Source organism: Olea europaea, chromosome 13 (assembly GCF_002742605.1).
Source record: "Olea europaea var. sylvestris chromosome 13, O_europaea_v1, whole genome shotgun sequence".
NCBI classification, from domain to species: Eukaryota; Viridiplantae; Streptophyta; class Magnoliopsida; order Lamiales; family Oleaceae; genus Olea; species Olea europaea.
The window spans coordinates 2,217,994-2,233,495 of NC_036249.1; the positions used below are offsets into that span (position 1 = coordinate 2,217,994).

At 34.4% G+C, this 15,502-nt stretch overlaps 2 protein-coding genes across 3 annotated transcripts; one reads left to right on the top strand and one right to left on the bottom strand.

Annotated features, from left to right (window-relative positions):
* Positions 1-10,779: 10,779 nt before the first annotated feature.
* Positions 10,780-13,197, bottom strand: LOC111408289. Its single transcript, XM_023038063.1, has 5 exons — positions 13,162-13,197; positions 12,546-12,605; positions 11,438-12,387; positions 10,878-11,336; positions 10,780-10,828 (listed from the first exon to the last, which is right to left on the bottom strand). Exons 1-5 carry the CDS (start codon positions 13,195-13,197, stop codon positions 10,780-10,782), a joined length of 1,554 nt encoding a protein of 517 aa, XP_022893831.1.
* On the top strand, positions 13,156-15,121 carry LOC111407253 (GDSL esterase/lipase At1g28570-like). Of its 2 annotated transcripts, none has more exons than XM_023036633.1 (5): positions 13,156-13,457; positions 13,541-13,774; positions 13,959-14,107; positions 14,237-14,513; positions 14,638-15,121. In XM_023036633.1, exons 1-5 carry the CDS (start codon positions 13,202-13,204, stop codon positions 14,889-14,891), a joined length of 1,170 nt encoding a protein of 389 aa, XP_022892401.1. In that variant the 5' UTR covers positions 13,156-13,201; the 3' UTR covers positions 14,892-15,121. The 2 variants fall into 2 exon arrangements, with proteins under 2 accessions (XP_022892401.1, XP_022892402.1); XM_023036634.1 differs by having other exon boundaries at positions 13,640-13,774.
* The last annotated feature ends 381 nt before the right edge of the window (positions 15,122-15,502 follow it).

Consider the following 15,502-nt stretch of genomic DNA (forward strand, 5'->3'; position numbering starts at 1 on the left):
CAAGATTTAATGTGAGTTTCAGAATATGACAAACATTAGGGAGGGACAAGTGAGGTGTGACAACAGAACTAACACCTGCTAATGGCATAGGAGTGCCATCAGCAGTCATGACAGCAATAGAGGACGAAGGAGACACAGAAGCAAAAGACGAAGAATCTAGAGACATATGATGTGAAGCATCAGAATCCAAGACCCATACAGAATGTGACATACCTGAAGAACTATGAGGCAACTGACCATTGGAAGAAGCAGACATAGCTTGAGGCCGTAAGGAGAGAAACTTTTGAAATTGCTCAGCCAAAGTACTAGGATCAGTGAAAGGATATGATGAAGCTACTGCTGCAATATTAGATTGTGGTGGTCTATGAGCATTAGATCGTGATTGGTTGCCAGGCTTCCAAGCTTGAGATTGCTACTGTAATTGATTTGACTGTCTCAACTTAGGACACTAAGCCTTCCAATGACCTTTATGCTTATAGAAACTACACTCGTCAAAGGCAACCCTTGTGTAAAGCTTATTTTAATTATTAGAGGATCGCTTAGAAGATACTGCTAATACGGAAGGATTAGAAGCAGAAAGAATTCCATTTTCAGGATAAGACTTAAGACGTATTTCTTCAACCAATAACTCGCTGACAACTGAGTCAACAGAAGGAAGTGGAGAACGATGCAAAATTGAACCTCTGAGTCCTTCAAAATCACTGCGAAGTGCCGTTAAAAATTGTACCAACCATTGTTGCTCTCTACAAGTAATATAGGCAGCACATGCCTTTAATTCTGTCGATTCTGTAAGGGCCAATTGATTCCAAAGATCTGTCATAGCAGAATAAAACTCCTGAATACTCATATTATTCTGATGAAGAGCTCATACATCATTCTCCAATTGATACTGCTTTGCAAAATTTGACTGAGTGAATAATCTTTGCAGATGTCCCAAACCTCCTTTGCTGTCTAATACTTTGCCAACTCTCTACCTATAGAATGCTCCACAGAGTTGTTAATCCAAGTAATAATTTTTGAATTGTTTGATTCCCAGGCCTCTATCAAAGCAGCATAACCCTCATTGATATTCTCAGGTTTCACAGAAGTTCCACTAATGAATCCCCACATCTTTTTACCTTTAAGAAAATTTCTCATCACGTAACTCCAATACGAATAATTCTTTCCATCCAACCTCACACTCACAGACTAAAGCGAATCGTCTCTTTCAGTAGCCATAATAACAAAATAACAGATTGCAGAAATACCAGATTGCAGAAATATCAGAAAGCTGTGTTTGAGATTGAGTCTTGTCCCATGAAATTTGGCTCTGATACCATGTTAAACAATCCAAAGAAAATAAAGAAGAAAAATGAGGAGGCTAGGGTTTCATTGATACTACGTAATTAATTGAATGCTAGAAGATGGTTTAACCTAAATACAAAGAGAATATATATAGGCTAAACAAAGGAAACTAAAAAGGACTATTCTACCGCTAATAAATAATAAATAATCCTATATTTCTTAACAAGTACAACCCGACCACCCACTCCCTCATGTGAGGTCATGATAACCTCAAGCACTCTCATAAGAATTGAACATCGTTGAGTTAATGTGATTGGGCTCGAAATCACTCTCTCCCTAGGTCAGAACATCCTCAGGCTCTTATGAGTGAGCTCAAGCTCAGCCTTGAAGCTCTTGGACATATTGTCCTCCTCGCTATCCTTTTTTTCTCTCTCTCTCTCTCTTTCACTATCTTTTTTTCTCCCTTTTTTGTTAGGATGTTCCCAATTTTGGTATATCCCCAACAATCATCCCCAATGAGTGAGCTACAGGTACTCTGACCTACATGTCTTCAGTCGTCGAGATGAGGCTCCTCAAGATAGTATGCATAACCTCGAGGAGGTGATTTGGCCTATTAACAAAACCACTGATGTTATTAATTTAATAGGATTCTACGATCAAAGTTTTATGCTTTTCCCCTCTCACCAACTTATACATCGAAAGGGTGATGAGATCACACTTCGTTGCCTTTGTTTTAGGTGTCGAAAATTCTGTTTGCGTGCTTCTTTTGTTTTCCAACTTGGGAATCAGTAGGTGCAGATTTTTTGGAACATCAATATTTATATTGAAACATAATTAAATTAAATTTATATTTTCCCGAATCCTTACCATTCAGTAAAATTATCTGAAATTTTAATTATCAAATTCAAATTTCTCAAATTTCGACTAATCTTATCGTCTTTACTGATATGTAACACAAGTTTCGAGCTTAGTCAATTTCATAAGTCTAACTAATTTTTTTCTTCCAACCGTTTGATTTTTCCATTCATTTCATGGGGGTCCTTCCCCTAATTCTTTCCATAAAAATCGAATTTTTAGTAAATTTTAATTGAAGCTAATGAAATTTATAATTGAAAAATTGATAAAAGTTGATAAAAATAGATAATAATCACTAGATTATTTGGGAAGATGTCTACACATCTTTAGCCCTGATTGGCACCCATTGTTTTAAAACTCTTTTTGCTACAAAATTATTTTCAACCACGTGTTTACACAATAAAATATTATGCCAGTAAACTAATTTTTTTTTTTTTTTGCCAAAAAAATGTCCAACTTTATTTTTTTTATTTTTTTAATGATGGCCACCAAACAAGGGCTTAAAAACCTTCAAAAATTCAAACATAAAATGGAGCCACAGGACCAAATGGGCTTTGGTATCAAAGCCCACTGAACTACAGAATGAGCTATAATCCATTTTCACTTATGGGGCCCAGAACTAAATTTGTTAACTACCCCAAGCTGAAACTGGCATACTGCCCACACAGCCTCAGGTTATCGACATCTTGGCCTAAAGTAGCTTTAAAAAATAAATAAATAAAAATTCTTCACATAACGTTACGACATAAAATTTAAATAAATTTTCTTCACAAAATTTTTAACATTACAACATGAAATTTAATTTTCATTTCCAATCAATTCAAATTATTGGATCCACATGAGAATGTATGCTTGAAAATCAGTCGGGAAAAAAATGAAATTTTAGATAAAAGATCAAACATCTTCCACGTGGCAGTCTTCTATTCCTCAATGAAAATGCTACGTGGCGTAATGTCGCCTTTTGAAAAGTGAAACTTGTATAAACGGGTCGGATAAGCTTCGGACCAGGCAAGTAGTGGATTGGAGGAAATGGTGGGCAATGGTTGCCCCACCCGGTGTATTTTCCATAATAGCCTTTGACCAAGTTATTTGTTTAAAAAAAAAAGGAAAAGATAAACAAAATGTGTAGGGTCGAAAATACCCTCATTTAGGAGAAAAAAGGAGAAAAAAGGGAAAAATCTGCTACCGACCGTCGACGTCGCCTACGGACTGCCCGGACGTCACCAACTTCGACCAAGACCAGAGCCACCTCGATTCGCCGGAGACCGTCATTTTCTGGAAGGTCAGACATATTTTCTATAAATAACTACTTTGAATTTGTGAAAGTTTGAATGTTTAGGATATGAATATGGGTTAAATTCATGTTTTTATGGTTAAAATGTAAGAAAATATCGAATTTGAGGTTAAAATGTTGAAAAAAAAGTGAAAAAAAGAGACAAGCTAGCCGGAAATGGAGTTTCCGGCAAGCACGCCGGTCTGGTCCATTACGGACCAAATCGGATGGTCCGTAACGGACCATGGTCATGGTCCGTAGCGGACCATGGTCATGGTCCGTAGCGGACCATATGGTCCATTACGGACCAGGACCATATGGTCCGGGTCCGGACTGGTCCGAACCATATGGCCCAGATCAGTCCGGTCCACACCGGACCAGGATTTTGGTCCGGGTCCGGCTATCCAGCCCAAATCCGGGTCCGGAACTGAATTTGGGTCAAAAATAATTTTTTTTTTTTGGTGTTAAGAAATAAAATAAATAATATATTAAGAAAATTAACGAAATATTTAAAGATAAATTAAATTGAGTTTTAATTTTTTTTTCTTTTTTACTTAAATATACGTTTCAAATAAATAATCGAAATAGAGTAATTAAATATGAAATAAATAATATACATAATTAACGAAATATTTAAAGAATAAATTAAAAAATATATTTTTTTTACTTAACGAATTAAGATAATGAATTAAAGAAATAGTAAAAGAAAAAATCGAATAAATATTATTCAAATAAATAATCGAAATAGAGTAATTAAGTATGAAATAAATAAAATACATGATTAACGAAATATTTAAAGAATAAATTAAATTGAACAATATTTTTTTTATCTAACCAATTAAGATAATTAATTACAGAAATAGTGAAACGAAAAATCGAATAAATATTATTATTTTTATTCAAATAAATAATCGAAATAAATAATATACATAATTAACGAAATATTTAAAGAATAAATTAAATTGAATAATATTTTTTGTACTTCACCAATTAAGATAATTAATTAAAGAAATAGTAAAAGGAAAAATCGAATAAATATTATTTAAATAAATAATCGAAATAGAGTAATTAAAAATGAAATAAATAATATACATAATTAACGAAATATTTAAAGAATAAATTAAATTGAATAATATTTTTTGTACTTCACCAATTAAGATAATTAATTAAAGAAATAGTAAAAGAAAAAATTGAATAAATATTATTCAAATAAATAATCGAACTAGAGTAATTAAATATGAAATAAATAATATACATAATTAACGAAATATTTAAAGAATAAATTAAATTGAATAATATTTTTTGTACTTCACCAATTAAGATAATGAATTAAAGAAATAGTAAAAGGAAAAATCAAATAAATATTATTCAAATAAATAATCGAAATAGAGTAATTAAATATGAAATAAATAATATACATAATTAACGAAATATTTAAAGAATAAATTAAAAAAATAATATTTTTTTTACTTAACGAATTAAGATAATTAATTAAAGAAATAGTAAAACGAAAAATCGAATAAATATTATTTAAATAAATAATCGAAATAGAGTAATTAAATATGAAATAAATAACACACGTGATTAATGAAATATTTAAAGAATAAATTAAATTGAATAATATTTTTTTTACCTAACCAATTAAGATAATTAATTAAAGAAATAGTGAAACGAAAAATCGAATAAATATTATTATTTTTATTCAAATAAATAATCGAAATAGAATAATTAAAAATGAAATAAATAATATACATGATTAACGAAATATTTAAAGAATAAATGAAATTGAATAATATTTTTTGTACTTCATCAATTAAGATAATTAATTAAAGAAATAATAAAACGAAAAATCGAATAAATTTGTAAATAATATATATATAGTCAGATAATTAACGAAATATAATTTTTAAATAAATGTTAAATAGTGAAGTATGTGGAAATTTTTTTGTTTAACTGTTTTAATATGTGATTGGATGAATTTATTTATTGGTTTATTAATATGAAATTTGATTGGTTAAATTTGAAGGTACGATATTTTATTTATAATTTCTTTTATATGGTTTTAACATGTATTAATTTTGTAGGATGGAATATCATATGGACAACGATCTGAGGGCTCATTTGGAAAAAGTTACGACGTATTGTAACTTTTCCAGCTATGCGACAGTGCTTGAGGGGCTGGACGAGGAGCATATTGACTTACTTCGTCGATCGTTTTTATGGTCGTTCTATCCGTTGAAGGACGTGCAGTTCTCTGGACAGATTGTTGATTCTTTATTACTCCGGCTGCTTAAACCAGTCGATGGCGATCAATTATATTTTGCTATGGGGGACGGGAAGGTATCTAGATTCTCGATCCTTGAATTTGCCCTAATTACGGGCTTGAGATGTACCGGGGAAGAAGAAGCTAGAGCCCGTATTACACGAAATAAAAGGTTATTGGATTTATATTTTGGAGGTAAAGGGCCAGTTACACCACCACAGTTAGAGGACGCATTTTGGAGATGCGATCACATGTTAGACAAGTTGAAGTTAGGATTGGTGTATATACTGGAGAGTATATTGAGGTGTCGACATCGTAGGACGTCAATTGATCTTTTTTCATTGGATGTTGTTGATGATATCGATGCTTTCAACAGCTTTCCATGGAGTTGGAGATGTTACACCGATACTCTCCATGTATTCAGAAGGGTACATACTATGTCGAAATCGGAGAGGGGCAATCGCAAATATGATGTATATTGCTTTTGCATGGCTTTGCAGGTAAATATTCAGTGTAACGTAATGCGTGTTAAACTTTTTTATTAACTGTATATGTAAAGTTTTATTTTGTAATTGTTGCAGTTGTGGGCATATGAGGCTATCCCTGCTTTGGGTAGCAAATGGGCGATCAGAAGGGAGACCAGCTGCCCACGAATGCTTCATTGGCGAGCACATGAAAAGACATCGACTAAAGATTTGACAGTTATCCTCGACAATCCTCAGGTGAGTATTATATATTTGCAATTTATATTGTACATACATTTACTCGGCTCGATACATACTCGTTAACACGTTGAAATATGATATGTCAGCTCGAAGTTCATACTGAGTTGGTTGTTTCGGTGGAAGAGGAGGATGCAATATATGTACGTGAATTACTTGTTCCACCTACTGAAGACGATCCAATATTTGAGTCCGTTCCGGATAGAAATATAGTACGTTTATTTAAGATCATTATTTATTTTGACTTATAAATTTATGTGTGGATTATTAATATTAATTGTCTTCTCTGTATAGGAGCGTCATCCGAAATTTTCACTTAGGAGATCTCCTTCGCCTCCACCGATGAGTTCGCCTCTACCGCCATTATCTCATTCTCCGAGGATATCTCCGTCTCCCGTACCCACCCACCTCCCACATGGATCGCCTACACCTAGTCAGACCCGTCATTCAGATGATTTCTTTGCACGCATGACTGGCATTATTAGAGAGGAGCTGGGAACGATGCGACGTGATTTTATGACAGAGGTAGTCGCACTACGAGAGGAGATAGGGGTGTTGCGACGATATTTTACGACAGAGATCGTCGCAGTACGATAGGAGATAGGGGTGCTGCGACGAGATTTTACGACAGATGTAGTAGCTTTGCGAGATGAGATTGGAGTGCTGCGACGAGATATAGGAGACCTTCATACTGAGGTTGCAGCACTTCGAGGCGATGTAGCAGGCGTCCGAGGGAATGTCGGGGAGACTGTTGTCCCTCGAGATTGGTGGGCAACGGCCGCAGGAATCGATGAGTTTTTTAGTTCGGTGCCGAAGGCCGGGAGGGAGGCTGGGGTGGAGGTCGGGCAGGAGGAGCCGGAGGAGGCTGGGATGCCCCGGGTGGAGGTCGGGTCGGAGGTGCCGGAGGAGGCCGAGATAGAGGAGGTGGAGGGAGGGACAGGGGTGGCCGAGGAGGTAGCGGAGGGGATATCAGAGGTGGTAGTAGAGGGGGATGATCAGGTTGCGGAGGACGAGAGGACTCCAGAGATGACGGATGACGAGGTAGTAATCGTGTCAGAGGGGGCGACGGAGGTCCCGAAGGGTAAGAAGCGTGCTACTGACGCGCCAGAGCTGATGGTCGGTAAGAGATCAAGATTGCCGTCACAGTACATCGTTTCTCCATACACGGCCGACGCGAAGAGAAGGGGGTTTGTAGATGGGGCGTTCCCCAATCTTTTTTGCGACGTCGACCCAGTCAGACAGAAAGCGTTCGATGATTGGTTCAAATCCCTTAAGTCCGAGTAAGTATTTTATGATTTTGCTACTATTTTTTTGTATTTTTCGTAACTGTTTTTTCATTTTTCAGAGATAGTTATACCATCGGCTGTATGACCGTGCCCAATGCTAAAAAGTGGTTTGAAAATGTACTGACGACCTCAGTTTGGCTCGCTGATGATGTAAGTTTTTTGAGTTTCCGTTTATTATATTTATAGAAGTTGTTGGTTCATTTACTTAAATGACTCTATCTTTTTTGTTGGTGTTTTTTTGTTTCAACATATCGACTTGGCTATGGAATTGTTACGCGATCGGGCGCGGAGATACCCGAGATCTTATGACAGTCCTACTCGAGTTATCCTGAGGTCTGAGTTCGTTCGTGTCGTAGATATTGAGCATCACGAGCTCCTAAGTAAGGGGAATGATTATGTTCTGTCTGAGTACATGCTGGAGTAGGTGATTGGACTATAGTTGAGGTGCGGAAAGTCGTGGACGGATTGTACACATATGTACATTCCAGTGATCGCGAACTCACATTGTTTTTCGGTGGAGATCGTATTTGCTGATTCCACCATATATGTGTACGACTCTGATCATAGCTGTCTGACACAAAGTCAACTGGAGCAAATACTGGAGCCATTGGCTGTGATCGTGCCCATGATGGCTAGTCATGCGATAATTCGAGTAAATGATAGATTAGCCATTGTGCGGAACATGACGACGATGAGACAAGAAAGATCGTAAGGATTTACAACTTTTTTTTAATTTTCAGATTTAATTTTCAATTATATGTTATGGAACTAATATATTCTACTTTGGTTGCAGGGGTGCCTGTGGCTTATTTGCAATCAAGTACGTAGAGTTCTTGAGCATTGGTCGCAATATTGATACAATAAATCAGTCTTAGATTGATATGTGGATGCATAAATTAGCTTGCGACTTGTATGAATATAACTGTGATCCTTAGTGCATTGTATATTATTTTATTAAAATGTAAATGTTGTTTACATCAGTAGGATTCGTGTTGTACTGAAAGAAATAAATAATCGAAATAGAGTAATTAAATATGAAATAAATAAAACACATGATTAATGAAATATTTAAAGAATAAATTAAATTGAATAATATTTTTTTACTTAACCAATTAAGATAATTAATTAAAGAAATAGTAAAACGAAAAATCGAATAAATATTATTCAAATATGAAATAAATAAAACACATGATTAATGAAATATTTAAAGAATAAATTAAATTGAATAATATTTTTTTACTTAACCAATTAAGATAATTAATTAAAGAAATAGTAAAACGAAAAATCGAATAAATATTATTCAAATATGAAATAAATAAAACACATGATTAATGAAATATTTAAAGAATAAATTAAATTGAATAATATTTTTTTACTTAACCAATTAAGATAATTAATTAAAGAAATAGTAAAACGAAAAATCGAATAAATATTATTCAAATATGAAATAAATAAAACACATGATTAATGAAATATTTAAAGAATAAATTAAATTGAATAATATTTTTTTACTTAACCAATTAAGATAATTAATTAAAGAAATAGTAAAACGAAAAATCGAATAAATATTATTCAAATATGAAATAAATAAAACACATGATTAATGAAATATTTAAAGAATAAATTAAATTGAATAATATTTTTTTACTTAACCAATTAAGATAATTAATTAAAGAAATAGTAAAACGAAAAATCGAATAAATATTATTCAAATATGAAATAAATAAAACACATGATTAATGAAATATTTAAAGAATAAATTAAATTGAATAATATTTTTTTACTTAACCAATTAAGATAATTAATTAAAGAAATAGTAAAACGAAAAATCGAATAAATATTATTCAAATATGAAATAAATAAAACACATGATTAATGAAATATTTAAAGAATAAATTAAATTGAATAATATTTTTTTACTTAACCAATTAAGATAATTAATTAAAGAAATAGTAAAACGAAAAATCGAATAAATATTATTCAAATATGAAATAAATAAAACACATGATTAATGAAATATTTAAAGAATAAATTAAATTGAATAATATTTTTTTACTTAACCAATTAAGATAATTAATTAAAGAAATAGTAAAACGAAAAATCGAATAAATATTATTCAAATATGAAATAAATAAAACACATGATTAATGAAATATTTAAAGAATAAATTAAATTGAATAATATTTTTTTTACTTAACCAATTTAGAGAATTAATTAAAGAAATAGTAAAACGAAAAATCAAATAAATATTATTATTTTTATGCAAATAAATAATCGAAATTGAGTAATTAAATATGAAATAAATAAAACACATGATTAACAAAATATTTTTTTTACTTAACCAATTAAAATAATTAATTAAAGAAATAGCAATCTCTCTATATTGTTAGTTAATATATATCGTTGTCTCACTTGTTTTAAAAGAAAACAAACATATACATGGCACATAGAAAATACATATGACAAATGTGATAAAAATTAAAAAGAGTAATTAAACAATGTGATAAAGATTACATCCGATTTAAATTCAGAAAATCACAAACACATGACAAATACAGAATACATATGATTTATATAGATACTACACATCCGTCGAGTCATTATTTAGTGGCATCTGACTTGTACAAAATCGACGTGTATGTCCTGTAGCGCCGCAACTCCCGCACTTACGCGGTTGTGGAAACTCTCCTGTAGATGGTATTCTAGATGTCCGTCTACAATCAGGAGTACGCGGTGGAGCTTCAGGTGGCAACAAATTATTAAGTGCTACAATATAATCAGGAACTTCCCACTCGGCTTCATTTGGTAGAGGAAATATAGTTTCGGCATACGCTGCTCTCCAAAAATCAGTCATATACTAATGACTGCACAAGCTGTGTGGTGGAAATCCTCTATACATAGCCATTGTGACAGCATGTGCACATGGAAAACTTTCCAACTGAAATTTTCTACACGTGCAGGTATTGTCATTCAAGTCTACAATGTATCCAACATTACGCCCGCATCTCACGGAGAAGCGAAATTGATCTAGTGGTTCCACAAATAGAGCTTTTGCCACTTCCAGAGTTTTGAATAGTCGATCTTCCTGTGCCGGAGCTAGCACACTCCTACAATTTTGGGATTCTTTACGTCGGTCATAAAACCACTGTTGCAACTTGTTGCGAATATGTTCAATTATTGCGAGAATCGGTAACTCTCGATCCTTCTTGAATAATGCATTGAGTGACTCTGCATTATTCGACGTCATCATGTTGTATCGACGTCTTGGAAAATGTGACCGTGCCCAATGTTCGACCCCCATATCTGATAGATATTCCCATGTACTTTCTGATTTATGTTCTATTTCGCCCATGAATTTTGTAAACTCTTCAAAGCTGTAAGTTTCTGCAGTTCTCCTAAACAATGCAACGATGCCACTGCCCTGGTACCTAGTTTTCAGATTGCCCTGGATGTGGCACATGCAATAACCATGATGTGCTTCTGGAAAAACTTCGGCTATACCATTTATTATTGACTGCCCCCGGTCAATCACAAATGCAAGGTTCTCGATGTTCCCAATTACTTCTCTCAACTTCGTGAAGAACCAACGCATTGCTATGCAAGAGGGTAAATTTGGATATTGGCATCTTGACAAGTAACAATAATCAACTTTCCTTCATATTTAGCTTTTAGGGTTGTACCATCAACTAGAATTAGAGGTCGCATCGCATTTCGAAAACCTCTAATGCATTGTCCAAGAGCCATAAAAAAATACTTGAAGCGATTCTGCCCATCGGTTTCAATAAAAAACGTCGAGTTAGAATTAGTTCTCACCATGTTGTGGCAATACCTGGCCAATTTGGCATAACTCTCCTCTGTCGAACCCATTAAATCTTCCAATGCACATTCTTTAGCCTTCCAAGCCTTCTGGTAACTCATAACCACCCCATACTCTCGACGGATGTCGTTGATGATATCTGTAGGTCTGTAAATTGTCTGTGGATCCTGAAATTTGTGCATTATCTGTCGACCAATAAACCATGATCGAGCTTGTCTGTGATCATTTTGACAAATACCCACTTCACAAGTATGTTCCCGCGCATACTTACGAACAACAAAGAACTCATTTGTGTCCATCTTTGTCGCACTCAAACGCCAACTGCAATTGTTATCCACACAAATAATTGTGTATGTAGACTTGTTTGATTTTTTTACCTTAAACTCAAAATTACGTCTCATTGCAATTTGGTACATGGCTTCTTGCAAATCTCTTTTCGCGTCAAACAATTGATCGACATGTAAATCTTCATCATCAGGAACTACACGCGAACAATTAGAAGACCGTGTACTCAGCCCAGCATGTGAGCTCCTACCAGACTCATGTCTCTGTCTGGATAAATCAATTAAATCCTGATTTGTAAATGGCCTTTCATCTTCGTTGTCTTGAACTTCCTCGTAAATCCTTCGTGTAACGGTGACATTATGGTGAGTAGCAACTGCCCCAGAAATAACCACATGATCCTCCCGAGCAATCTCAAGAGCATCCCAAAAATCATTCTCATTACGATCTTCTCCATCAAAAACTTCGTGTTCACCCTCAATGACATTTTTCTTCAACAAACTTACGCAAATAGGAGTCGTCTTTCGAACTTGGTTCAATTGAATTAGATGTTTTATTTGCGCTTCAGAAGTAACTTTCAAAGGTGGAATCGAAATTGTTGAATGCTTTTGAAATAAAAATCTCAATTCCATATCGTACTGAGAGGAATCGACGTTAAGCATGTTTTGTATTTCACTGTACATTTCTGTAAACGAAGTATTTTTTGTTATCGTAATAGCAGCAACCCCTTCTCCTTCACTCGTCCATTTCCATTCCCATTGACCATTTTCTTTCCTTTGAAATTCGCCGAAATAACAAATTGGGACACATGCTTTTGCCATATCTGCATTACGAATTAAAAATATCAGAACAAATTATCAGAAATAAAATTATCAGAATCGAGGGGCGGACCGTCCGTTTATTCCGACGTCTAATTGGTGCCGGCCTGAACTTTGGCTCTAATATTATTTTTTCTACCATTTAAAAAAAATATACGACTTCAATAAAAATAAAATTAAATACTAGGAAAAGATACTTATCGAATTGAAGTGCTGAAATTTAACTAAATTTTTCTGTTGAGGTTGATAACTGATAAGTTTATGAAATTTTGAGGTTGAAGTGGATAAAAATGAAAGAATTTTTATCGTGTTAGAGTAAACTGATGAAAAGACTGACTTCGTTTTCAAATTTCAATTGAGAAGTGTTTGGATTTTTATTTGTAAGTTAAGGATATTTTTGTCTTTTTACCGTATTTCTATTTTTGTAATTATATAATTCATTTAAGGGCGTTTTTGTCTTTTGCACAAGAAATGGCCATTGTGATGAATGCTAGATTTTTTTGGTTAAAATAGAAAATGGTTGACTTGATAAAGTCAAACTTAAAAGTACTCCTAGTTGACTGAGCTAATGCGAAAGTTGCAGTGAGAGAGATTCATTTTCATGGCTCCTCTATTCTCCACCATTGCATCTGCAATTCTCTGTCTTGCTTTGTTAATAGGACGCAAAAAGGCTTATGGAGATGGATGCTACAGATCTGTAATCAGTTTCGGCGATTCACTTGCCGACACTGGGAATCTGCTTCACATGCGTCCACCTGGTACGCCTATTCAATCTGGGAGATGGCCTTATGGGAAAACTTTCTTCCATCACCCCACTGGACGGTTTTCCGACGGTCGACTCATTATCGATTTCATTGGTATGTGTTAAACTTTTTTTTTTTTTTTTCAATCGTGTTGATTACCGATTCTGAATTCAATTTTTGTTTGTATTATATTGTAGCTCAGAGTTTGGGGCTACCATTTTTGGAACCATTTATCGATCAGGTAAAAAATGCAAATACGAGTAGCAGAGATTTTAGTAAAGGTGTGAATTTTGCAGTTGGCGGAGCTACGGCACTTGATGTATCGTTTCTTGAGAAATATGGGATCTTTAATCCTTTGACTAACATCTCTCTGAGCACTCAGTTGGATTGGTTCAAAGAATATTTTACCATATTTTGCCAGGCAAATTCAGGTAATTCTATTTGAGTTCGTTTGTTGTTACAATTAAAATTAGAGACAGTAAGTACAGTAACTAACATTAATTAATTAATTATCCAACCAATCTATTGTCCAAGTTAAAAAAGTTTAATGTCCTTAATCTTCATGTATTAATTTTTTTTTTGTTGTTCGTGCCAATTAATGCATTTTGACTGCAGATTGTAAAACATTTCTCCAAACGTCTCTAATTATAGTGGGGGAGATCGGAGGCAACGAATACAATTATGCATTCGTGCAAGGGGCAAACAGAGAAGTGATTGAATCATTTGTTATTGCCATTATCGGCAACATCAGTTTCACGATCCAAGTACGTTAGAACCTTGCTCAAATTTTGCAACTAATTTGATTTTTTTCTCCTTTCTACCGGCACCTGTGTGTGCAGCTGCCTAACTCATTTTACTCTTATAAAGAAGTATATATTTTATTTGTGAAGCAGGAGTTGATTAAGCTTGGAGCCAGGACAGTGATGGTACCTGGGAACCTGCCAATCGGTTGTCTGCCTTATTATCTTTCATATTACGAGAACTCGGAAGAGAAGGAATACGACCCAAAAACTGGTTGCCTTAACTGGTTAAACAGGTTTTCCGAGTACCATAACGAGCTGCTTCAGAAGGAACTGAATCGCCTACGTGGTCTTTATCCTCATGCCACCATTACATATGGAGATTATTACAATGCTGCAATGCGCCTTTATCTTTCTCCCATCAAATATGGTACTTAAACAACGTAAAATGATATAAAAAATTCTAGTTCACTGAAACTTTTGCTATGCCTTCCCCAGCTCTAATTTATTTTCGTTTGGGATCAAAATTTAGACTTGTCCAATGTTTGTTGCAGGATTTACCAGTGTTCTTAGAGCATGCTGTGGAGGAGGAGGACCATACAACTTCAATGCATCAGCTTGGTGCAGCTATCTGTCATCAACCGATTGTGATGATCCCTCTAAATATGTTAGTTGGGACGGTATCCACTTCACAGAGGCGGCCTATCGTTGGATAGCACAGGGTCTATTCGAAGGACCCTACACCAATCCTCCCATCCGAACAGTGTGTTCCTCAATATCCAGAACCTACGAACTTTCCGAGTATTAATACAGTATGAATTGATTGAAGCTGGAATTGCGTGCCAGTTCCGTGGGTTGAAACAGCTACTTTCCCTTGCCAAGTAACTTAGTAGTTAGAACTAGCTAGTTTGCACTCTAGTACTCGTAAAATATATATCTGGGTTTTTACCCGCAATTTGTGGACGAGTATTACTATAATGTGCCATCGTCATGTCACTCAGCATGAAATATTTTGAAGACTCGTGCTTATTCTCATAATCACTAACGTCATCGGAGTTGGTCAAATTTTGATGTAGGACATATTGGGAAAAGAAACATTAGTAGAAATAAAACCTCATCTTAATTTCGGATTGGGCCCATAAGACCGTTTTGAAAGGAGAATGACGAGATGAACAATACTCACCTCGATATCTTTTGATGCATAACATGGGTGACGTACCAGTTACTAGAGCAGATTTAGATGCATCTAACCGAAAGCTTGACGAACGGATTGACCATCTCACTACTTAGATCGAAGAAATTCGTCAATTGATTCTACGAGGTGCTGAAAACAATGGGCAGAATAAACAACGGGTAACCAATAATGAGTGAATGGCTGAGCCTGTAGTTCGGAGAGAAAATAATAGAAGGCGTGTAGTA

Coding starts and splice junctions, on each gene's coding strand:
- LOC111408289 (XM_023038063.1), bottom strand. CDS start 13,197: ATGAATCTCTCTCACTGCAACTTTCGCATTAGCTCA. Junction 12,606..13,161: donor GCAACTTTCGCATTAGCTCA/GTCAACTAGGAG, acceptor TTCGTAATGCAG/ATATGGCAAAAGCATGTGTC. Junction 10,829..10,877: donor TTATTCAAGAAGGATCGAGA/GTTACCGATTCT, acceptor AAGTTGCAACAG/TGGTTTTATGACCGACGTAA.
- LOC111407253 (XM_023036633.1), top strand. CDS start 13,202: ATGGCTCCTCTATTCTCCACCATTGCATCTGCAATTCTCTGTCTTGCT. Junction 13,775..13,958: donor ATTTTGCCAGGCAAATTCAG/GTAATTCTATTT, acceptor TTTTGACTGCAG/ATTGTAAAACATTTCTCCAA. Junction 14,514..14,637: donor TCTTTCTCCCATCAAATATG/GTACTTAAACAA, acceptor TGTTTGTTGCAG/GATTTACCAGTGTTCTTAGA.